At 39.3% G+C, this 24,019-nt stretch overlaps 1 protein-coding gene across 4 annotated transcripts in view; it reads right to left on the minus strand.

The window, feature by feature from the left end:
- Positions 1-2,406: 2,406 nt before the first annotated feature.
- Positions 2,407-24,019, minus strand: part of LOC112139944 (radial spoke head protein 3 homolog) — a 32,099-nt gene continuing 10,486 nt past the window's right edge. For 2 of the 4 annotated variants that reach the window (XM_036209975.1, XM_036209976.1), the window contains exon 7: positions 2,653-2,809. In XM_036209975.1, the coding sequence (XP_036065868.1) occupies positions 2,750-2,809 (60 nt within the window). In that variant the 3' untranslated portion in view covers positions 2,653-2,749. Of the gene's footprint in view, positions 2,810-4,730; positions 4,963-24,019 lie in introns of those variants that run through there. The other 2 variants (XM_024262925.2, XM_024263046.2) reach the window with 2 other exon arrangements.

Raw genomic sequence — 24,019 nt, forward strand, 5'->3', positions numbered from 1 at the left:
AGCTCCATTGTTTCATGCTAACAAGCTCCTCTGTAGTGAGCTAGAGAGTTTTGTTGTAGCGAGCTAGAGATCTCTGATGTATCAAGCTAGCAACTCCTCTGTAGCATGCTAGAGAGCTCCACTGTAGCATACTAGCGAGCTCCACCGTAGCATGCTAGCGAACTCCCATGTAGCATGCTAGCGAGCTCCTCTGTAGCATGCTAGCAACTCCTCTGTAGCATGCTAGCAAACTCCTCTGTAGCATGATAGCTACTCCTCTGTAGCATGCTAGCGAACTCCTCTGTAGCATGCTAGCAAACTCCTCTGTAGCATGATAGCTACTCCTCTGTAGCATGCTAGCGAGCTCCTCTGTAGCATGCTAGCGAGCTCCTCTGTAGCATGCTAGCGAGCTCCTCTGTAGCATGCTAGCAAACTCCTCTGTAGCATGCTAGCGAGCTCCTCTGTAGCATGCTAGCAACTCCTCTGTAGCATGCTAGCAACTCCTCTGTAGCATGCTAGCGAGCTCCTCTGTAGCATGCTAGCGAGCTCCACCGTAGCATGCTAGCGAGCTCCACTGTAGCATGCTAGTGAGCTCCTCCGTAGCATGCTAGCAACTCCTCTGTAGCATGCTAGCGAGCTCCACCGTAGCATGCTAGCGAGCTCCTCTGTAGCATGCTAGCAACTCCACTGTAGCATGCTGTCGAGCTCCACTGTCCTGAGTTAGCAAACTCTGCTGTATCTAGCTAACAAGTTCCACTGTAGCGATCTAGCGAGTCTTGTTCTAGCGAGCTAGCAAGTTCCGTTGAAGCGAGCTACCCCCTGAGTGTCCACTTAAGCCAATGTGGGCAAACACTTGTGGGGCCACCACAGAAACAAACACAGAAGTCAACACTAGCATCTTCAGCTATCAGCACTAGCATCTTCAGTGGCCAAATTCAGCTTACAGCATTCACACTAGCATTATTGTAATGCTATATATCTAGTTCAAAATTATGTTAAAAGTTATGGTTTTAAAGTTTTAAAATGTAGTTTTAGAGTGTTCAATAAATGTTTATTCTGTTCGACCTAAGGTGTGATTTGGATTTTGCCCCATGTGCGATTGAGTTCGACCCCCTGCTCTAGGTGTTCCAGGGGAGAATGGAGAGTAGTGAGCTTGTCATCTGTTGATCTGTTTGACCTGATATTCAATTCAATTCAATTCAATTTTATTTATATAGCCCAAAATCACAAAGGAATTTGCCTCATTGGGCTTCAAAATATGAACAATAGTTGGGGTAAAGTTCCGGAGGGATTTAAGGTGCTGAAGAACAAGGCCTTCATAACCACAGACGTCAGAGAGCTACTGAGTCTTGTTCTTTGGCTTGTCTTCCTAAAATCGGGAATTTGTGTTGTCATTTGTTTTTCGAAGCTCGAGCCACAGATGTCGTCGTTATCTTAAGACAGCTAAGCCATCACTCTTCCTGGAAAAGGATTTGACAGGCTTAATAAAGTTCTCTGGTACAGATACCAGGAATCCTGCAACACCTTCAAACATTTCTCATGGACAGACGTGGTGTAGTGAGCAGGTAATTGTGTTTATTGACATATAAAAAGTGCCCTTTATCTTCAGAGATGGTAAAGAATCCTGGTTTGAGTTTGGATTTAAACCTGGAAAGGAGCAGGACTCGTATCTTCAACGCCCCCATCTGCAGAAATGTGAGAGAGCCGGCGCCGTCTCCTTCTGTGACCATTTACCATTCACTTTTATTCTCCTTTCATCTTTTGGACTCTCAGTCTTCTGCATAATACCAAATTAAATTTGACAGATTATTCACTGAAGATTTCCTGGGTTTTCTTCATGTCATCCAGAGAGCAGATCAGTGGAAGCGAGCGATGAAAACACTCCTCCCTGCAGTTACCACACTGCAGCAATCAGCTGAAATCTTGTACGGATGATGAAATGCTCTTATTCATGCAGAAAAATATAAGCATAGCTCATACATTTTTTAACAACGCAACTGGCTTTTCCAGCTTTTGCTTATCTGCCAGTGATTCTTCCATCAGCTTTAAGCAGGAAGGATGTTTTTATCAAACTGAAGCATTTAAGCTCATTGACTGGGTCAGTGCTTTACCTGTGTGAGCAACACCTCAGAAAAGTAATAATAAAGTGTTTTTACACAATTTTTCATAACTCAAAGAATTCCTGCTGAAGGTTACAAAAACATTTGATCTCACACAGATCTGTTTTGGAACAGCATATTAAAGAGCCCATATTATGAAGCGGAACAATAACAGAGCAGAATGCTGAGCTGACACTCACTGATACCTGTGTAATGCAGAAGGGATTTCCGCATTAGCCGCCCTCCAATGATTCTGTGAGTAACGGACAAAAAAAGAGACCTTCAGTCCAAGCCGCCAAATTAAATGTATTTCTCCAGGAGCTGACTGACGTTGAAAATAGAATCAATTAAAAAAGCTTCTCCTCCTGAACAGTCAGGTGTTCAGTTCATTGTTTGGCCAAGTCTCCTCTCTGAAACCAGCAGCAGCCATACATTAGCTGCATGTCCATCTTGGTTTTAATCCAATTTTGATTACCTCAGGATCCAGCCTTTGTAGTTGTTGTACTAAGATGTCTTCCTGTATCTCAGGTTTTTGTGTGCCACGTCACAAAAATGGACAACATCAATGCAAGGGTAGAACTGATGTTCAGTAAATTTTGAAACCACGAAGTAAAAAGAGTCAAAGATGTTCTGGGTATTCTGTTTGTGTTTGGGGAAAACATCCTTTGAAATCATCTTGGTTTTCTTGCCTGGAGTGTGGTGACACTGTAGTCCAGCCCTGGTCTGTGCAGCTGAAATCACAGACAGCACACAAAATGCACAATACCATTAAAACCAGTGAAAAGCAGACTGTGCAGTACAGAGTAGGGTTTATGGGAATAATAAATGGTGTTTATTTGTATTGCGCTATTTCCTTCAAAGACCCAAAGCGCTTTACAGTCACAGACCCATTCACACACTGATGGCAGCTTCCCATCAGAGGCAGTGTGGGGTTCAGTGTCTTGCCCAAGGACACTTTGACACATAGGCGGGCAAGGCGGGAATCAAACACGCAATCTTCTGATCAGGACTCCACCGTCCTACCACTGCCCCACAGCTGCCCCAAGACTTGAATTGCATTTGGTGTGAATGCAGCTTATTGTTATTTTTTCCTTTTTTTTTGTGATACTTCTCCGTTGTCTGAGTTATTCAAGTTACAAACTGACGAATCAGACGCCTCAATAAAGGTGTGTGGTGGCCGTTGTTGTCACAGGGTTTATGGCTTAGCCTAAACTGCCGTCATGGGTAGATATGGGCTGTCTGTAGGTTAAAAATGGGCAAACTTGTACAGGGCACACAGGTGGCCCGCACAAGATATTAAGGATGTAGACCGCTAAATAAACATGTAGAGAGGAAATGTTCAAGCACGTTTTTTGCTACACACATGCTGCAAACGACAGGTTGTGGTGAACACTTAAGCAACGCACAAGAGTAAAGGCTGAGGTAGAAGTCATACAAATTTTTCATGTTTTCAACCTGCCTCTACAAAATCCTGTAGATGCACAAGGAGTCTGTAAGTGTGTTCAACTTCCACTATCTTAACAAATACTTCCCAACACACGTACAACAATAGTACGCTCATTTTCAACTGTTCTGTAGGTAAGACACACCTGCACTCCCAAAAACATCTCTGCAGCCCTCCACAGACCTGGACAACCTAACCTCCGGTTAGACACACGTGACTATACTTTTATAAGCTCCTGATCATACGGGGTTTTATTTAGTTTAAACTGCCTGACCTTTATTTGAACCTCTGCTGTGGGACCAAATTCCCCTCATGTCAAAAAGAAAAAAAATTAATAGAATATTCCTGTCGACTCCCAGCTCCACATAAGATATGAAAGGCTTTAAGCATCAGCTCCTTCTGTGACAGAGGCTCTCCTCTAACAGCACAGAGGGGATTATCAATGAGGATCCCCACTCCAGTACTGACATTATTGACAATGAAATGTACCCGTGACCTTCAGTTTAACTTCAAGCACACTGAGTTGTTAAAAGTGACATCATTCTCATTCATGGATCGTTCATCTCACACAGAACAGATCTACTATAGCAGCAGTGTCAAACTCAGTCACACAAGGGGTCAAAATCCAAAACACACTTTAGGTCACGAGACGAACAGGATAAACATTTATTGAACACTCTAGAACTACATTTTTAAAACTTTGAAACCGTTACTTTTCACCATTATGAACTAGATATATAGGATTACCTGGAATAATGCTAGTGTGAATGCTGACCTATGGTAGTGTTAACCTGAAATAGATGGTTAAAAAAGCTGAAGCTGATACCCAGCTAAAACACATTAACTAGAGGCCAAATTAGCCTAAAAAATATTAGGTTAGCCATAACAGCCAGCATGAAAAGCTGAAAAAATAGCAAAACTTCAAAATAGATTAAGAAACTTAGATAGAGATTAAAAATTAAATAGATTAAAAAGCCTAAAATAGTCAAAACAGCTATCATGTAGCTGAAATACTAGCTAAAACAGCCTAAACAATCTTAGTAAATGCCAAAATAGTCTAAAAAGCTAGCAGAATGTAAATTTCTAAAACTTTAAAATAGTAACTTTTTAACATAATCATGAATAATAAAAACGTAGGAATATCAAATCAACTTAAACCTTAAATAACTTTCAATATTTTACACTCCATAAAAACATATTTTAATGAGTGCAAGTTAACAACGGGTTTTTAATAACAACGATGGATAGATAGACAGATAGATGATAGTAGAGCTGCTGTCTCGTGTGCCGTCAGTGAGTGATGGATGTGCCGTGGTGAAGATGAAACGGCGGTCTCCATGCAGTGACAGGTGAGGCTGTATCTCTATGGAGCTCTTTTAACTGCATGAGGCTCTTTGCTCAGAGACGGACTTAAAAGGCCCTCCAGGCCTTCTTTGTTTCCTGCAATCAATACAGAAGTACAGTGTTCAAAGGCGGCCCAAGCACTCTTTGGGGAGTTCAATTAAAATGATAAAACACTGTTTATCCTGGTAGAGTGCTTCGGCAGCATAAACAGGACCTTGAACGTTAAATATAAAAAGATGCATTTCAGCATCTTCACAAAGATGATGTCATTCTGAACATTGTTTACAATGATACTTTTTTCCAACACTCCATCCAAATTCATTCATTGGGTTTTTGCACCACAAGTACTTTAATTTTCTCAAAACTCAACAGCACACTACATGCATTAACTCTTACTGATATTAATTTGATTAAATCTCTAAATGTTTTAGTGCAACTTCAGCAAACTACGAAGCAATGCAGCTCAATGACTTGTAGGCAGAGCCTGGTGGAGTGATATGTACAGTACTTCAGCATAAGAGTGTTGTTTGGTACTGTGTGTCAACTGAACAATGTTGTGTTGGAGTGTTTTGTACTAATCTGTCGTCGTTCTATCCCAGCAAAGGAGGGGGAAATAGGAAGAACATACTGTGAATGCAAAAGCTACAACACAGCGTCAAAAGCTGAAGCACAACGACAACAAAAGCTGAAGCATGATGACAAAAGCCGACCACACGATGGCACAAGCCGCAGCACAACAACGAAAGCCGAAGTACAACAACAAAAGCTGAAGCACAATGACAGATGCTGAAGCACGACAACAAAAGCTGAGAGTCACGGGGTTGCTGGAGCCTATCCCAGCTACCTTTGGGTGAAGGAGGGGTATAGGGCTCCAGAGGGATTGGCTGTTTCTTATTTTTAAGGTCAAACCTCAGATGAAAGCTTCCAGTGACAGCTGCTGGTGAAGTATCATGTTGTGGTGAAACAGCATGACGTTTTCCTTTCTGCGTTTCTGAACAGTCAAATTGCAATCACAAATCCAAACAAAGTTTTTATGTCATTTCACAAAAAAAAAAAAAAACAGTTGTTCTTGGTTTTGTCTGTTCTCGTTTGATGGAATGTATTTTATATTTGCCTTTTAGCCAGATAAAAGGACCCACATCTTGACTTATTCTTAAATAAATACAATAACTGACAGAGGCAGCAATTGTGGTTTCTTATTTTGCCCTGTAGATTCTTTAAACAGAATACAAAGTTTCATACTTGTATATATTTTTTTCATGTTGTTTGCATACCATGTCTTATGAAAGTGCTTTCTTTTTTCTTTTAGCCGCTGGCAGAAACTGGCAGTAATTATACAGCACAGACTTATATACGGACACATATGGAAACCACAGTCTGACATGTATTTACAGTTGTTCTTTGTTTTCACTCAAAAATAGCTGTTCTCTTTTTTCTCCATCCTTTTTGACTTCTTTTACATTCTGGGAAAATGACCCATAAGCATCACCTCCATCAGGAGAAATGTGCACGGCTCCAGATTCCTGAGCCTCACACTCACAACTTCACTTGTTTTTAGATATTCTTCTTTTTAACTCAAACTGAAGACAAAAACAGAAAAACTAACAGGAAAGCTTCTGTGTGCACACCCTAAATGAAAAGAAAAAACAGAGTTAGACCAAACCTAAATTAGAAGCTCGTCCAGAAACAAACAGCTGGAACCAGATTACCTCAACAGAGTCACTGTTTGTGTCTGCATACCTTTGGACGAAGACACGGACGCAGAAGCTGAAACATGAACCTCCCTCTGACAAATACATAGGTAGCTTCAGTAAGCGCTAGCAGACAGCACACGGTAACCGTTTGACATCAGAGGTGAGAGCTCCTCTCCTTTCCCAGCAGCCATCAGAGGGAAAGGCCGCCTCGCCTTTTTCCTCAACAGCGCTCGACCAACATGCTGTGCTGCACGCTATAATGACATGTGTACATTGCATAATTGCAGTATTGCATGCACCCATATAGTTACAGCATGTTTTCCTACATGAGGTTGAAGAAGGGCCAAATCAAATTACAGACAGATCCTGCTCCCCTCTGCAGCACCGGCCACAGCTGTGGTTTCTGGAGAATAACCGGCGAGGAACCCATTCAGTACAAAGAGACGTTGTTTTCTTGAAGCACTTAAGAACATATTGAGATTTAATCACACAATCTCATGTTTCAGACTTTTGCTCACCCAGAAATAGATGCAGAAAGCCATTACTACAAAACGGTGTAGCAGAAACATGATCTTTACCTTCTGGGTCACCTGAGGGTCACATTTAAGAAGAACCGTGTGTGGATGTCAATGTGTGAAAACATTCATCTCTGTCCTCCAACACATTCAGTTTGAAGAAGACGGGACTTTGTTCCTTTAGTTTAAATCAACACCATTTGGTGAATTTGATTTTTAAAAAGTAACTGTGACGAAAACAAATCTACAGATTCTGAACTCTGATTTGGTCTTTTGATGTCTGCAAATAAGAAAAAAAAAGCATCAATCAAAACCCATATATGCAGTTTTTGGTGGTTCTTTACCAAATCATAAACCAATATTTCCAGACTGGTTCTTTAAGCAGTTGATTATTGATTTATTTGCTTGAGTCTGGTTTGGTTTTCTTCTAAAATGATCAAATTCTCTGTTATTTTCTGTGCAGTTCCCATGTCCCTCTCATGAGGTCAGCTCCTCACCAGCGACACCATGCAGCGAGGTCATAGAATAGCAATACTTTATTCATCCCAGGTTGGGAAATTAGGCCCAGTGGAACGCCGCCTGTTGCCCATCACAGCATGTATATTCCTTTACCTCATATGCATTTATGTTATACGATTATTCTTTTGAAAGACTATTTTCTAATAAAAATAGTGTTTTAAACATTTTTCTGATGATGGCGGACATACATCTTTATAGTGAGGAATGAACAATATAATGCATTTAAAACCTCAAAAAGCAGAATTTTCTTGGTAGGGCCCCTTTAAAAGTTTGTCTAATAAAAAAGGTGAATGTACGTCTGACTTTGTGTAGATGTGGTCTTTCACAGCTAAAAGATAACATATTGATTGGTCTGAGCCAAAAGTCTGACTAACTGATCAACCTTACTGGGGGTAGAGAGTTCTATTAAACTCCTACTGTTGACGATATAAGATTGTTTTAAACAAATAAAAGCTGAAATCCCTCCAGCGACATTAATCTGCTGTGATGCTGAGCGGTTTGGGCACTGAGGTTTAGGTGGATTATTGTTAACCCTTAACATCGGAGATGTCACTGCACACATGTTCTTTGACCGACCATAACGCTTCAACCGTTCTCAGGATCAACAAGAATCAGCTGATTCTGACACAGAGAAAAGTGGCTTTTCACATCGGGTTTGCACCGTAAAGTAACATTAAGTGTTGCCTTACAGCACAAGGCTGCTTTTCTCTGCTTCTGCATCTGCTGGAATTACATTGTTAGCTCAGAACGGTTGAAGAGTTATGGTTGAAAGAATGACAACCCTGGAGCTAAAGCTCTAGTGTGAAAGGGCTAAGAGTGTGCATTTATTTAACTAAGACTGTGTTTAAAATTAAAACATTCAAACAACTAAGAACTGTGGTTGAAAGCAAATAGATTTGTTTAAGAAAAAGAGACAGGTTTAGCCCAAAAAAGTATTTTGAAAGCCTCCAGCCGCAAAAGTGTTCCCTCTCTTCAAAAGTCCGTCTGCAGGCAGAAAGAAAAATGGGAGAATGTCTGAGATGGCAGAAGAGTGAGATGAAAGAGGACTTCACCGCGTGAAGGGAGATAAGAGTAACGGAGGAAGCAATAGAACAAAGCCCTGATGAGAGGCTGCAGGGTTTGGGGACTGAAACAGAGAGGAATCCACACGGCATGCCCTTCTGTCTGCCTGCTGCTCTTTCTTCCTGCAGTTGGGTTCCTGCTTCCTCAAATACCACACTTTCCTCTCTTCAACTGTGAACCATTATCACATCTGGAACATTCTTCCCGACATCCTGGGATCAACAAACATCAGCACCTGCCCAACCTTTCGCCTGACCGGAGACGGCCGGGTCACTGTCGAGGGAGCACCTGGAGGTTCAACTCTCTCTTTAAAGTGAAGCCGGAACACTGTGGAAAACGAGGAAAAGCACACGAAACATGTGTTTTTCTGGTTCTGTTTATCCCAAACTGATGCGAGGAGATCCAAAAGGTTTCAGAGTAATTCTCTGGTTTGTTATGAATCACAATTTGCTGCTACTTCCACAGAGAACGCACTTCTGTGTACAGCTTGCAGTTCAATGCCCTACAAGGACATGAGTTTAACGGATGATTACTCTGATTCTGCTAACCAGTACAATAACAGTCTGGACAGAAATCCTTCATTTAAGAAAACATGTTTCTAAGCAGCAACGTTTTCAGTAAAAACCAACAGGATCCTTCCTCTCCCAAACTGCAGTCTTTGGTTTTACTCCCAAAATGAACATTTAGCTAAAAGGTTTAAACACAGGATCACTGACACAAAGTTGGTTTAATGTTCTTCTTTTTTGGGCTGAAACGCTCCAAATAGTTGGTTTGGTTTATCAAGAAGAATGACACCTGCAGGTTTAAGCACTGGTGTCATACCCCCCTCTGGTAAGGACTGGGACATTCGCTTGGCCTTAAAGTCCCCCTATGACAATTTGTTTTTTTTAAACGTTCCCAGAAGTGTTTTAATTATGATTATGAAGTTTTTAACCAAAATCCCACAACAATACTACAAAAGTTCCCTGAAATGTTGTGACAATTACTTTTTAAAGAACAAAGTAAAATGTCATCATCTCAACAGAAAGTGCTGAACATTGATATTTGTTTTTTTAGCTTGCCATTGTTGGTAATTATATTGAGAAATCAGTGTCTTCAAATAGAGGAGTATCATTATTCATTATTAATAACATATAAATAAAGGCAAACTGAGCACTTTTTTATTTCAAAATGGTAGCCCTCCGTACAAGTTAATACCCATGAAGCAGCTCTCAGCCTCAAAAAGGATGGTGACCCCTGACCTAGAAGAACTGGCAAAGATGAACTTTTGGCCAGTGCTACATGTGTTAAATTTTCCCATTATGATAAAAAGTGTACGAGCACCATGGCCCTTTTGCAAGCTCGCCACAGTTTCCACACTAACTTTAAAAACCAACAATGGGTTTTCCAATGCTGCTGGAGGAGTTAGGAGGGACAGATCCACATGCGTAGACAGAGTTTACATTTGTACCTGGTAAGGATGTCCCGATCCGATCACGTGATTGAAAGTCGAGCCTTATCATACGATTGATGACTTGATCGATCAGGATCAGATATTTCATTTATTCTTATAATGATCAGCGCTTTATATTTCAGTCTTATTATTCCAGATAAATACTCCAGTAGAAGTCTGCATGTCATGAACAGATCAGTAAATGTTATTCCTGGAAAACGCAGCAGAATACAGCAGCAGTTTAAACAGCAGGCTAACCTAAACATTTCAGTTAAGCTGTGATCAGTTTCAGACTTCTGGGATCAATAACTCTTTTACCCCTCCTGCTCTCTTTGGGGTCCAGATGACTCCAACCACATATTGATGTGTGATTCCTTCCATGACAAATGTGGACAAAGGTGGACAGGATTATATCTCTCCCATGGACATTAGTGGAACTCAAAAATCAACGATAAAAAAAAGTTCAGCGCACTGTCTTGTGGGGTCCAGATGACCCACTTTTAATGTAAACGAGCCAAGGAGAGCAGAAGGGTTACAAACGCATTAAACTGACAGCTGGTGTCACTATTGGTTTTTCTTAACACAAACAACAACCTATAAAGGCATTTCAACAGAAAATGAGGGTTTCTGTTTATGTTTAATGCAAAGCTCTTCGTGCTGCTGACAGACGGCTGCTAACTGTGCTAAGCTAAGTGCTAGCTTCGTGATTTTACTCCTTATAACCCGAGCTGTTGTTTGATATCCCAGTTTTATTCATCTGACAGATAAAAATTAACTACTGTGCTAATAAAACTGAAAATGTGATGTCTTAAGAACTTAAAAAAGAATCCCATAATCTTAAAAAACTAATAAATGGCTCTAATGATATCAGCTATTCATGAACACTCATCAAATTTTATTCTAAAACAAAATCATGATTTATTTTTAAGAATTTTAAATGAGGACAGGAATCACATTTGGTCAAAAATGTTCAATAGCTCTAAAGATGTTAAAGCTAAAGTCACTAAACTTTCTCACATGACTAATTACCACTTATATAACAAGAAAACTGTACTTTTTTCCTAGTTTATATTTGCTGTATTTTTACTTGTTTATTAAAGCTACTTCACAGAAGTGTTTTATTTAAGTTTTTAATGATAAAAGAAGGTTATTGAAATATAAATAAGGGACAACACTAATCTGTTTCTTCAATTTATTCATGTTTTAAATGTCTTATAAAAGTATCGGATCGGGACTCGGTATCGGCAGATACACAAAATCAGATGACTCGGAATCGGATCGGGCCCAAAAAAACCTGATCGGGACATCCCTAGTAGCTGGTACTGAAGAGGATTTCCTTTAATTCAAGATGTAGCCTTTTCCTGAGGTCAAAGGCCAACAAAACCCTGTGGCATATTTTCATGTAGATCACTCAAACAAAAGTTTTCTTTTCCATATTGTTCTCCAAATGTGTGAAAATATTTCCGTATTTCCATATATGTGAAAATGACCAAACTTCACACTCTAGCCCAGTCTGTCCTGTGGCCATCCCATTATCATTTCAAAACCTCCGTTCGCTGACTTGTGTTTTGGTTTCAATAGAGAATTCTGAAATATATATTTTTTGCTTGTTTTATGACATTTTGGCCTCAGGTTACTCGTTTTTTTTTATCACCAGGTTGTAGGGCGGCGGAGCTAAATGGGGCTGTCTGCTATAAGAAATCCATTATTTTGCGATAAGGACCTACATAAATTTTCCCCAATAAATTGCGGAAACTCCGTGGTTCTCTGCGGAAGTCCCGCCCACCGGCGTTGCAGGAGGAGAGCAGTTAAGAATGGACAGACACACCTCCACCTGAGAGCAGATTCCAGAGACCTGAAATCCAGATGGATCAAAATTCTCCAAAAAAAGTCTTATTTTTCACGAACACAACAAAGAAACTTTATGAGAAAAAAAAGGAAAAGCTGAAAAAAAGGAAAAAAAACAGATTTCCATGAAAAATGTCAGACAGCAGAACTACTAGAAGAGAAATTCTTGCCTTTTTTATGGCTAAATCCTCCCAAGCAGACTGAAGCCACATAAGAAAGATCACATCACGGAGCTGTGAGGTCTGTGATGTTCCTCTATCAGCAGAAACTGTTCACGTGGCCCAAAGGAATCTGGGACTTTCACCTGGATTTTTTCGTATTTTCAGCATCAGGTACAGCAGTTGCATGTGGAGTGAGGAGGCGGGTTTGGGCAGATCTGATCTGAGGGCTGACATCCCAGCTTAGCTGCTTTTCACAAACGTCCCCATATGTGCTGCTTTTTTCTTATTGCAGCTGCTTTTCCTTATCAATACGGTCAATGCAAGACAAAGTCCCCATAAAAATGACACAAGCTGGTGGGAAGCTGAAGGTGCCTGAGTTTGGGAAGTTTCTTTTTCAATCATGAACTGCAAAGTCACAGCATTTTTTAAAATGTTAAAGGCTGTTTCAGTGACAGGAGGCTGAGCGCATCAGTTTATTCTGAATGGTGAATAATTCCAAGCCTGATTTCTCAGAGGAGTCAGTGTCTTGGTCTCCTAAAAAGATGGACAGACCTCGAAAAAGGAGAAGAAAAGGCAAACTGCTCCTTAACCTGGTTAGCCTCGGTGCCGAACCTGTCCCCCCCTCACAGCAACAGCAGCAAAAGCAGCTCTGTGAGCGTGAAGAAAGTGATGCCCACCCTCGAGCTGTGAAGAAGCCCCTCGCTCAGCAGAACACCAGCTTTAGTCCTTCAGTTCAAAGCCAGAGTGATAAAACACAAGCAGACGATGGGACTAAAGTGAATCGGAGGGGGGAGGCAAAAGGCAGCAGTTGCCTAGCAACCCAGGGGCCTGACAGGTGCTTTGTGGGGATGGGATGCTGGGTTCATCTAGTAGTTCGTGTTCCCTTTCTGATCCGAACATACGGACGTGATGCTGTCAGTTAGAGGGCTGCAGGAGAACTCAGCAGAGGAAGCAGCACCCAGATGCTGAAACATACAGGTTTGTTCACATGCAGGACCTTACAAATGACCAGAAAGGTTCAATTAATCTGCTACAGGCTTCACAGCAACCTCTAAGAGGATCCAAAATCTGTTTTAAAGTGCTGCATGATTGGATTAAAGATACTTAATCTGGAGTATATGATGCTTAACTCTTCAGGATTGGATCAGAAAAAGAGTCAGACCAGCAGAGGAGGCCCTGATCTTCATGCTGCAGAAGCAGCCACGAACAGCTCCTCATCTAAAACATAAGGGAGATTCAACTTTTATAATAACAAAGCTTACCAAAGATAAATGGAATTTATAATTACTCATTTTAAAGGTTTGCTTGTAACTCTATAGCAGGGGTTCCCAAACGTTTTCTTGTGAGGACCACATCACGGTTTTTCTTCTCTGATGGGGGGACGGAGTCGGTCTGTACGCTAGCAGAGAAAGTTTAACAATCACAGCCTAAAGGTGAACATTTTTGGTTTTCCAGAAAGCCAAACATAGCCAAATTTTGAATAATTCTTTACAGAAAAACAAAAAGACTAAAGCATTTTAAAAACTAGAAAAGTTGCATTACCTACAATAATACAACAGTGTGAATGCTTTTAGCTAAAGTTGCTGAAGATGCTGAAACTTTTTGCTGAAAATAGAGATGCAATTTACTTTAATCGATGAAGAGATTTGCTGAAAATTCAAAAGCTATTTGCAAAACTTCTTCTTCTTTTAGTAAATTTAACAATTTGCTAAAAGATGAGAAATTTCATTAAAGAACTATGAAAGAGTGCTGAATTTGACCTACATTTCTGAAAAAAATAGTAGTAAAATTGCTTTAAAATCACTAACACATGCCAATTTTGCAAAAATATTTAGAGCATTGCTTAAATATGAGCTAAAGTCCAAATTGGCCCAAAAAACCTTAGTAGATGTTGAATTATCTTAAAAAGCTAGCTCGTTGCTTAAATACTAGCTAATCTCCGAAATAGCTTAAAATTCCTCTGTAAACTAAATTGGTCAAAAACGTTAACCTGCTGCTAAAATAGAAGCTAAACTCTTAGCCTAAAAAACATCAGTAGATTACAAAGTAGCCAAAAAAGTTAGATTGTTGCTAAAATATTAGGTAAACCCCAATTTCATTTAAGTTACCATGAGAGACTTAAACATAACCCGTGAATGTATTTAAAGGCTTGTTGCTAATCTATTTAAAATTTTGAAATTTTAAGACTTTGTCGTTGGGGCATATTTGGTCAATATTTAAAAAACTAGAAGGTTTATAAATACCAAGAAATACAAGCAGTAATATCCTGAACGAGTTGAATGTTTTGATACCAGGATTACTGTAATTGCTGAAGTGTGGTTGAGTTTTTACGTCCTGAAAAACATACGGAAAGGAGCAGGAGAATCCCTATAGAGTGAATGTTTACGAAGCATTCACACAAGTAAACCAGTAAATATTCTATCCTCTCCCGTCATAGTTCAGTCTGCTAAAGGATAAAACAAAAAGTCTCGATCTGCCTGGTTGAGGGGGTAAAAAAAAATTGTGCGTCTCTAATAGTGTTTGGGGGGTCGGGTCAAATGTGGAGGAGGGCCGGATCCGGCCCGCGGGCTGTAGTGTGGGGACCTCTGCTCTACATAAAGTATTTGACAGAAAGAAAGATTTGGAGAGCTTCTTCGATCCCTTAAGGACGACAGGTGGGACAAAGCCGAGATGGAGGGCTTCACAGGTGAATGTGTCGAGGATTCAGACGCAGAAGGAGAGGAGCCTGGAGGTCAAGTCGACAGCCGAGGCGCTGCCTTTCATGCCTGTTTGCCTCCTTTCATCTGCCGCTCCAGCCTGAGGAGGGGGGAGGATCAGGAGGGGGTGGCGCAGAGCAAGAGTAGAGAAGCAGAAAACCCTCGTCTGATGACTGATCAGTGATGAAGACGACTGTCATTCAAGTTAAGCTAAAGCTCTTGGCAGCAGCTGCTGGTTGACACATCTCTGCTGAGACGTTCCAGGGTGGTGGGGGCAGTCTAAGGACACAGCTGGGCAGTTAGTTAGAAAAAAACCTCCACATGCAAATTCTGTAAACCCTCACTCCAAACGTTCCTACGAGAACAGGCTTCTAATGCTCAATGCTTGAAGGGAAGCATAAACAAAGCTGAGCTGCTGCTGCATGCACATAAACGTCTTCTGTGCTGCAGCTTAAACGTTTCTACATGCCTGATTTGTTATTTCAGGCTGTCAGCATGTGGTTTTCCATAAAGTAGATGAAGAATGAACGGAGAGAGAAATTATCTTTCTGCGACTTCTGTGATTACATGAAACAATCAGCATTAGCCCGAGGCTGGGGGTTGAAGCCACGCTAATGACCTCTTGAGGATGCAGCACAGATTACACTCAAACATCACATGTTCAGCATTTCTTCAAACAATCAACAGGCCATTTTCCTCTCCTAAGGAGCCTTTCTGACCAGAACAACATTTGCATCACGTTTTCAGCTAAACAAAGGAAACAGACTCAAACAAAGAAAAGAAAAAACAAACTTTCAGGCTTTTGATTCACATTTAATATTTAACTGGAGGCTAGAGAGTGAATCCATCCATTGATAGAGACAGTGCACATTAATGAACATCCATCCATACACGGATCAAGGTGAACATACAAAATGATTACATTTGTAGTTCCAAAGGATAGAACAAGAACATAATGAGACGTTGGATAAGACATTATATCGCATTGAAAACACACCAATAAGACTGTTCAATAGAGCCTTTTCACAGTGATGTCAGACATAACGGCAACAGGGCCGAAAATACGAATAGTGAATTCAGGTGTTTGGATTTAGAACCCCAAAGCTGACAGCTGAACGCTGTTTGACATAATTTTACCTAAATAAAAGGTAACACTAACAATTTCAACAGAAAAATGTACAATATTTATTTTATGAATGTTCTGCTGAACTGTATTTTCATTTCCTGTCTTAGATTGTTCTCAAATCTAAACACAAATTTGAATAATCCTCCAATATTGGATGTTTTATTGAAAATATTGACCTTTCATTGAGCAGATATTATTCTAACTGGTTCTACTTTGGCTGATGTTATTTGCAAATATTTTAAGTGCACAAAAACTGATAGAAATTCATGTTGGCTACATTTAATAGTTTCAGCACATCTCTGCATTGACCGTACACATTTTAATCTCTTCCCAGGATAAATGTACTTGTTGTTTTACGGGATATTTTAGAGGATAATTGTAAAAACAGGAATGGTTTGGTTCAGTGAAAATGTTCAGAGCAGCTATCAGCCACGTAGTTTCAGCTTTCAAAATAAGAGCGGGCAAGTAAAAAAAAATTATCTATGTGTGAACGTATTTTATAACATTATGTGGAAATAGTCACTTTCATATTTTTGTTTCAATTAATTTAATAATGTTTTTACCTTTATTTTCCCACAGATCAGACACAGTTATGAACAAAATCAAAGAGGAGTGATGTTAGAACCACGGCTGAGCTAACAGCAGCTCACTGACCGCAGTAGAAAACATTACAACAGGAATACGTTTGACTTTAATGTCAGACACTTTTGACTTTAGATCTGTTTACAGGATTATGAGCACTGACATTTAGGAAACGTTTAACTAGTGAGAAAAGATCTTCTGCAGCTCCACGTCTCAAAGCCAAAGCTAACGCTAGTGTTAGCATTAGCACAGATTAAAAGAATAAATCATAATTACCTTCATAATCAAACAACCAGCACTTAGTGAAGTTCTTGTAACCTTTGTCTAACTTTGACTGGTTTGTCAGAGAGAAATAATCCACGACTCGTTTAATATCATCCAGAGGAATTTGGGGAAACAGCTGAGCTGCTGTTCTGACTGCAGACAAGATTACTGACATCTGAACTTTGATTTGTGAACAATCTAAGAGAAGGAAATGAATACAACCAGGTAGGACATTAATGAAATAAAGATTGTACAAATTCCGGTTACAATTGTTTAGGTTACGCTTTATTATTTCTGTAAAATTGCTTTAAACAGCGATCAGCTGTCAACTTTGCTGTTCTAAACAACAGACACTGCAAGTGACTCTGCACGACCGGCAATGTGAGATTTCACAAGAAAACGTGAAAAGCTGTGGCACATTCCTTTAAAACACATATCAAAGTCAAGGCCCGGGGGCCGGATCCGGCCCTCCAGGTAATTCTATCCGGCCCTCCAGATCATTTTATTTTATTGTTATTAATGACCCGATGTTGTCTTGATCTCATTTCTAACTTGTATAATTTTGACAAAATATATTTTAATGGAGAGTAAAATATTGAAAGTTATTTAAGGTTTAAGTTGATTTATTCTGGAATAATATTCCTGCCTGTTTATTATTCAAAGTAATGTTAGACATGGGAGGTGGGGCAAGTCACCTAGTAACTAACAAGTAATAGTATATCAAACAAAAAAAGTGCTTAAAATTCTCAAAATGTAATAATACTTTAAATGTTACAAGCATGAAATGAGTGGGCTTCTATCAGAGACCTTTAGTGAGTTTTCCTATTCAGAGTACACAGTATTCAATATGTGACAGAATCATCCCCTTCCAGAACCCACTAATGTCTTCCAGGATCCCAGAACTGCTGGAGCCAACCCAGCTACTGTTGGGTGAAGGTGGGGTTCACCCTGGAAAGGTCTCCAGGGGGTTGGAGAAAACTCACACATGCATGAGGAGAACATGCAAACTCCACACAGACCGGACCCAGTTGGGATTAGAACCAGGATCTCTTCACTGTGAGGCCAGAGCGCTAACCGCTTCAGCCTGTGACAGAACGCTTGAATGTAAAAGCATTCTGGCGTTAGAAAAAGGTCATGTTTTTTAAAAAATGTTCAAGCAGAGTTGCATTCTACTAGAGATTCCTTCAATGTGGCTAATGAAACAGTTTGATCAACATGTCATCAACAATTATATCACCATTCTTGAATTCAGAGAGGATTTCTAGTTGTTTTTAGCTCCATAGTTTGCTGCAGTACTATTTACTAGAAGTGTGCCAAAATAAGAAATATTATCATATATCACAATATTCAGTCCTGTAACTGATTCTCGATGAGTTCTCACCAAGTATCAATCTTTTACTTTCATTTGAAGAAGCTGTAAAACATTATATTCATCCTCCTCTGGTGAGACGTTCCTTTGGAGGTAGACAGGGGGCGCCCATTTTAAGAATGGCTGTTACGAGCACCACTGTGCCAGGCAGCTGCTTGAATTATTTAATTTTGTTCTGTTGTTTACAGAAATTTTGCACTAAGTAGTGAAACTGCTGTTTATGTTTACTATTGTTAACACTGAATTTTACAGATACTGTCATTCCAGTTCAGGCGTTGTCAGTGCTTGTCAAAGACAGTGATTTGGGCAAAAGTGTATATTATTTGTTGCACAAAATAAGACAAAAGTTGTTTATTATGATTGTGTTAAAGCGAAAAAATAAATTGGGACATATTTCCCACCTAAAATGTGTTATTCTATATAATTTACGTTACTAGTAGAGACAATTGTTTACTAATTATCTCTCTAAGTATCATATCGTGAGGTAACCAGTGATTTCCAGCCCCACTATTTACTAATGATATAAACTCAGGCTTTCTGTTGTGCAAAAGACTATATTTATATCTATAGACTACAGTCTCTCAATTGACAGCCCTCCATCCCTCACTATTGTAGAAAAAATGTTAATGTTTCAACTTTGAACCATATGTGGTGCTATACATAATAATGACTATGCAGCCCTGAAAGACAAAGCATTCCCAGCCCAGAATGTTCTCACATGTTGTTCCACACTGGAGGGCTGTTTTAATCTGTCCTCATCAACCTCCTGAAGACAACGAACTAACAAACTTCAGGTTTGTGGCTCATGTTCTCAATCTGTCACTCTTTGCTTTACATCATTGGATGTTTTTTTTTACTGCATGTTCAAATTTACCCATTTCTGAAATTGTATCAAGTTCCTCTTTTGGAAGACACTTGAAATCATACACAGCATCTGACAAAAACTTAGACTTAGACTTAGCTTTATTGATCCCTTTGGGACGGCACCGTTGGGGAAATTAAGTTTTCAGCAGCCCACAAAAGTATACACAATAAAAATGTCAATGTACAAAGTATACACTAGAATTAGATAGAGATAGACTCTGTGACTTCCTGTTATTCATTCCCATCTGAATTATTCAGATAGGAAGACTCATTTTATTGGATGATAACAGAAGCATCTGTAAACTTGTGAAAAGCTGATAAAATCCTGCTCTTCATCTCATCTTCCTCATATGGTGACATTTTTCTATTTTTGTCAGAGCTCACACGGCCATGTCCTCCTCCGACCACCAGAGAGACACCTGCACTTCAGTGCAAAGTCTTGATTGTATTTATCTGTCAGTCTGAGCAGTTTTCCATAGCTTTAAAGCACGCAGCAGCCGGGATTTATCATTGAACTGGATCCCGCCGTGGGGTAAATTCACCCAGCGGGAGGGGCAAGGCTGGGCTGGGGGCTCCTGTTCTATGAATGAATCCCACCCAGCCTCTATCAGAAGGACTCGGCACCAACGTGACACCGGGCAGACGGTCTTTATGAAGTCTGATCTGAGGTCTAACACACATTGAAATACCACCATCATCCTCCATAAAACATAAAGATCGATGATCCTGCTAGAAAACATGGAAATAGTGTGAAGTCTAAAGCTGTCATTGACTTTGAATAGATCAGCCTAAACGTTCATTATTGAGAGTAAACTCACTCAGATCTTGTTCAAATGTTTCTAGAAGTTCTCCTTTATCAGCTGACAGCAATAATTTACTTGTGAAAAGTCACATTCTTGTTTTTCCAGATCTGTTTGTACAATTGTAACACAGCAGTAAACAGACATCTAAACCATTCCAATATGGCGGCCAACTTTGCGTACACAACAAGCTAGCATGTCATCTCTAAGATATACTCATTGATAATAACAATAATAACAAGAACAACAAGAATAATACAGACATGTTTGATTGGGAGCACACAACAGCTTAGCTTATTTAACCCTTCTGCTCTCTTTGGGGTCCAGATGACTCCACCCACATATTGATGTGATTCCTTTCATGACAAATGTGGACAAAGGGGGACAGGATTTTATGTCTGCCATGGACATTAGTGAAACTCAAAAATCAAAGATAAAAAAAAGTTTTTTGGTTAAGCCCCACTAACACAAAAAAAATAAAATAAAATAAAGCAAAACAAATAAAAAATAATCAAAAACCAAAAATAATAGAACAGAACAAAAAGAAAAAATACATGTTCAGGATACCAATATTAATATATTATAATATTAATTATATGTTATTACTCTTAATTATGTTAAGGGAAACATGTTAATCATATTATAACACTAATACTCCGATTTATCTTCCCATTTTTCAGTATTTTGTTTGAACGATTTCTCTGCTCCCTCGGTTCTCAAAAATTTTAGAAAAACTTTTTAATGACAGATTAGAAAAAATTGTAATAAACATAAACTACTAAACGATAGCCAGTACGGGTTCAGATCAAACATGTCAACATCAATTGCCCTGATAGAAGCCATGGAAGAAATTTCTAATGCAATGGATGCAAAACAATTTTCTGTCTGAATATTTATTGATTTCCAGAAAGCTTTTGACACAATCAGTCATTCTGTGTTACTATGGTATCAGGGGGGTAGTATGGAACTGGATTAAAAGTTATTTGACCAATAAACAACAGTTTTTTAAAATGGGGGAATATCAATCAAGACATGAGGGCATTGTACGTGGTGTCCCTCAGGGCTCAATTCTAGGTCCCAAATTATTTAACCTTTATATAAACGACATTTTCAACGTGTCACTTTTATTAAAAATAATACTGTTTGCAGATGACACCAACACTTTTTTTTCGAGTGACAACTACAATACACTAATACATACAAAAAATTATAAACTTAAAATAATCAAAACATGGACTGACATAAATAAGCTATCTCTAAACTTAAAACAACCTAAGGCGATTATGTTTGGTAAGTATAAAGACAACTCTGAATTGCCAATATATATAAAAGGTACCCCAAATTAAATTCCTTGGCATAATCATTGATAACGAATTAAACTGGAAGCCACATATTAAGTATGTCCAGAGTAAAATATCTAAATGTATTGGAATAATTCATAAAGTAAAATACGTTCTGATAAAGACAGAAAGAGATAGGCCTAAACAAGTATTTGCTTCTGCCTATCCCCTTTTCAAACACGTATTTATTGACTTGACTTTTTCTTTACAATTGGAGATTGTATTGTTTTTTTTTTACTGTGTTTTTTATGCTTTCTATTTTTCTTACATGTTTGAAATAAATCCAAATCTAACTTCTGGATGTTTTTGTTCAGGGTAAGCTGTTCAAGATTTTTGGTCTGCACACTGAGAAATCAAATCTTCTGCGATTGGTTCATGCTAATTGTAGTTTAAAGTTTCCAATTTCTCTTAGTTCTTGGGGATTTTCTTTGAACATAAATAATTCCTGTGTGTTGTCTGGTAGTAAGAAATGAAATGCCCTACACATTGATAATTGTGTCTGACATTGTATTAAATTCTGTCATTTTAATTATTCAGATTGTGTAAAAAGTTGGTTAATATGTTCTTAATTCCTTGCTTTGTAGATGATCCGGATGGCTCATTTTAGTAATATGTATAATGGATGTAATTAAGATTTATAATTATTCCCCCAAACTGCATTACAGTAGGTGAGGTACCATAAAACGAATAGAAGACTCGGTGACTGCAACAACAGGATACTAGCAAGAAGGTGGATGAACATCAAACAAAAAGGAAAAGAGAAATCTGTTTGTTTTAGCAGTCATGAGAGACCAGCAGGTCCCCCAACATCTGCTATAAGACAAAATATGAGTGGCTGTCAAATGGCAGGAATCAAAATCCCAGCAATGATTGTGAGGAAATCCCATTTGAAGTTGAGTGACAGCTGAGCACAAACAGCTGTGTGAAATAATGGCCATAAGCAGGAAAGTGGAAGACACCAATAATTGGAAAAAAGATCCAACTCTCCGAAAAAGTGAAATCACAGAGGTAAGAGGAAGGAGAAACAAAGCAGAGATTATGTTTGTCAAGCGCACTCATTATGTAACTTTATAGCACCACAGCACAGCCACGGATGTCCATTCCCAGAATTTCTCATGCAGTAAGACAGTGTCTGTTGTTTTTGAGCTTGGCAGCTGTCACCCTCCCAGGCTTGTGGTCTGGACAGGATTGTGGCCCAGAAGATAAATGTAGCAAACTGCAACACCCAAAGTATGTCAAACCTGCCTCAGTGCTCTTCCTGAAATTATAAATGCAATGATCCAATAAACGGATGCTGAAGGCTCTTCATAAGCCACATTCACACTAGGCGTGGAGACGCCGTTTGAGCGGTAACTTCCACAGAAAAGTCTGTGTGTGTGTGTATATTGGCTTCCACCCTCAAAACTCTCACATTCACGAGTCACTACACAAGTTTTTAAGTTTTATTCATTTATATAGCGCCTTCAAATGACCTTGGACAAACAAGGCGTTGTACATTAAAAGCTCAAGGAACAGTAAAAAAAACAATTAAAATATTAAAGAACATTTACAGTTAAATAGTAGACTTTAAGAATAAAAAGTATAGATAAGTAATATAAAAGCATAAAAACACCAGATAAAAACATAGATAAAACAATAGAACAGTAAAACACACCAGCAGTAAGTACATTTTAAGTACGTTTTCGGGCTATAAAAAAAATGCGTGGCCATTGAACACACGATGAAAGTTAAACCAGTTGAACTTTGACCAATCAGGGACTCTTATTTATTTGAAGGGGCCATACCATGAAACAGCAGCATTATGAGGTTTTAAGGGCATTTTACTGTTCATTCCTCACTGTAAAGAACCCCAAGGCGCTATTGTGATCCGTTCACATATTTCTGAAGCTATATCCGAATTCCCCCCCACTCACTTTATAGTGCACTATCTAGTGCAGTGTTCCTCACTCCAGGTCCTCGAGAGCCGCCACCCTGCCTGTTTTCCAGATCTCCAAGCCCTGCTAGCTGCTGATTAGTTCAGTCAGATGTCTCCACATTCTGATTGAATGAACACACCAGACATAAATAAACGTTGTGAAGCTTTCATATTGATTTGATTTTGACTTCGTTAAATTGGTGACGTCATATCCGGCGTTTGGAGACACAAAAGAAAAGTAGTGAGCATCGTGTCCGAATTGCCTTTAAAATCCAGGCCACTAGATAGTCCTGCACTATAGAGTTTTTTAGTAGTTAGGGATTGGGGGGGGTTTGGACAACCTTCTTGAATTCACATCACATGTCCGGTGTGTATGTTACATTAGAGGACAAGGAAGATCCTTTTTTCTCAGAAACTATGTGGTCAAAGTTGTTTTTTGTTGTGCTATTTGGAGCAAAGCCGGGGTTTAACTTGGATAGGCTGCTGAAGGGCCACACTAAGACAACCACGCACTCACACAAATTAACCAATGAAGCATGTTTCTGGACTGTAGGAGGGAGCTAGAAAAATCCACACATGCATGGGGAGATCATGCAAACTCCAGAAAGAATCCAGCCAGGATTTGAACAAGGACCTTCTCACTGTGAGGCAACAGTGCTAACCGCTCCACCCGGAGTCCCCAAACTTTTTTAATGAGGGCCACATCACGGTTTTCTTCTCTGAAGGGGGGCTGCGGTCGGTTTGTAGGCTAACATAGAAAGTGTAACATTCACAGCCTAAACATAAACATTTATGGTTTTCCAGAAAGCCAGACATAGCCAAACTTTAAATGATTCATTTCTGTAATCTTCATAGATAAAAATACTAAAACATTTTTAAAAATAGTGTGAATGCTGTAAGCTGAATGCTAGTGCTAATGGCTGAAGATGCTTAAATTGATAACTAAAAACGCAAAGCTACTAGTTG

This window comes from Oryzias melastigma, linkage group LG22 (assembly GCF_002922805.2).
Source record: "Oryzias melastigma strain HK-1 linkage group LG22, ASM292280v2, whole genome shotgun sequence".
NCBI classification, from domain to species: domain Eukaryota; kingdom Metazoa; phylum Chordata; class Actinopteri; order Beloniformes; family Adrianichthyidae; genus Oryzias; species Oryzias melastigma.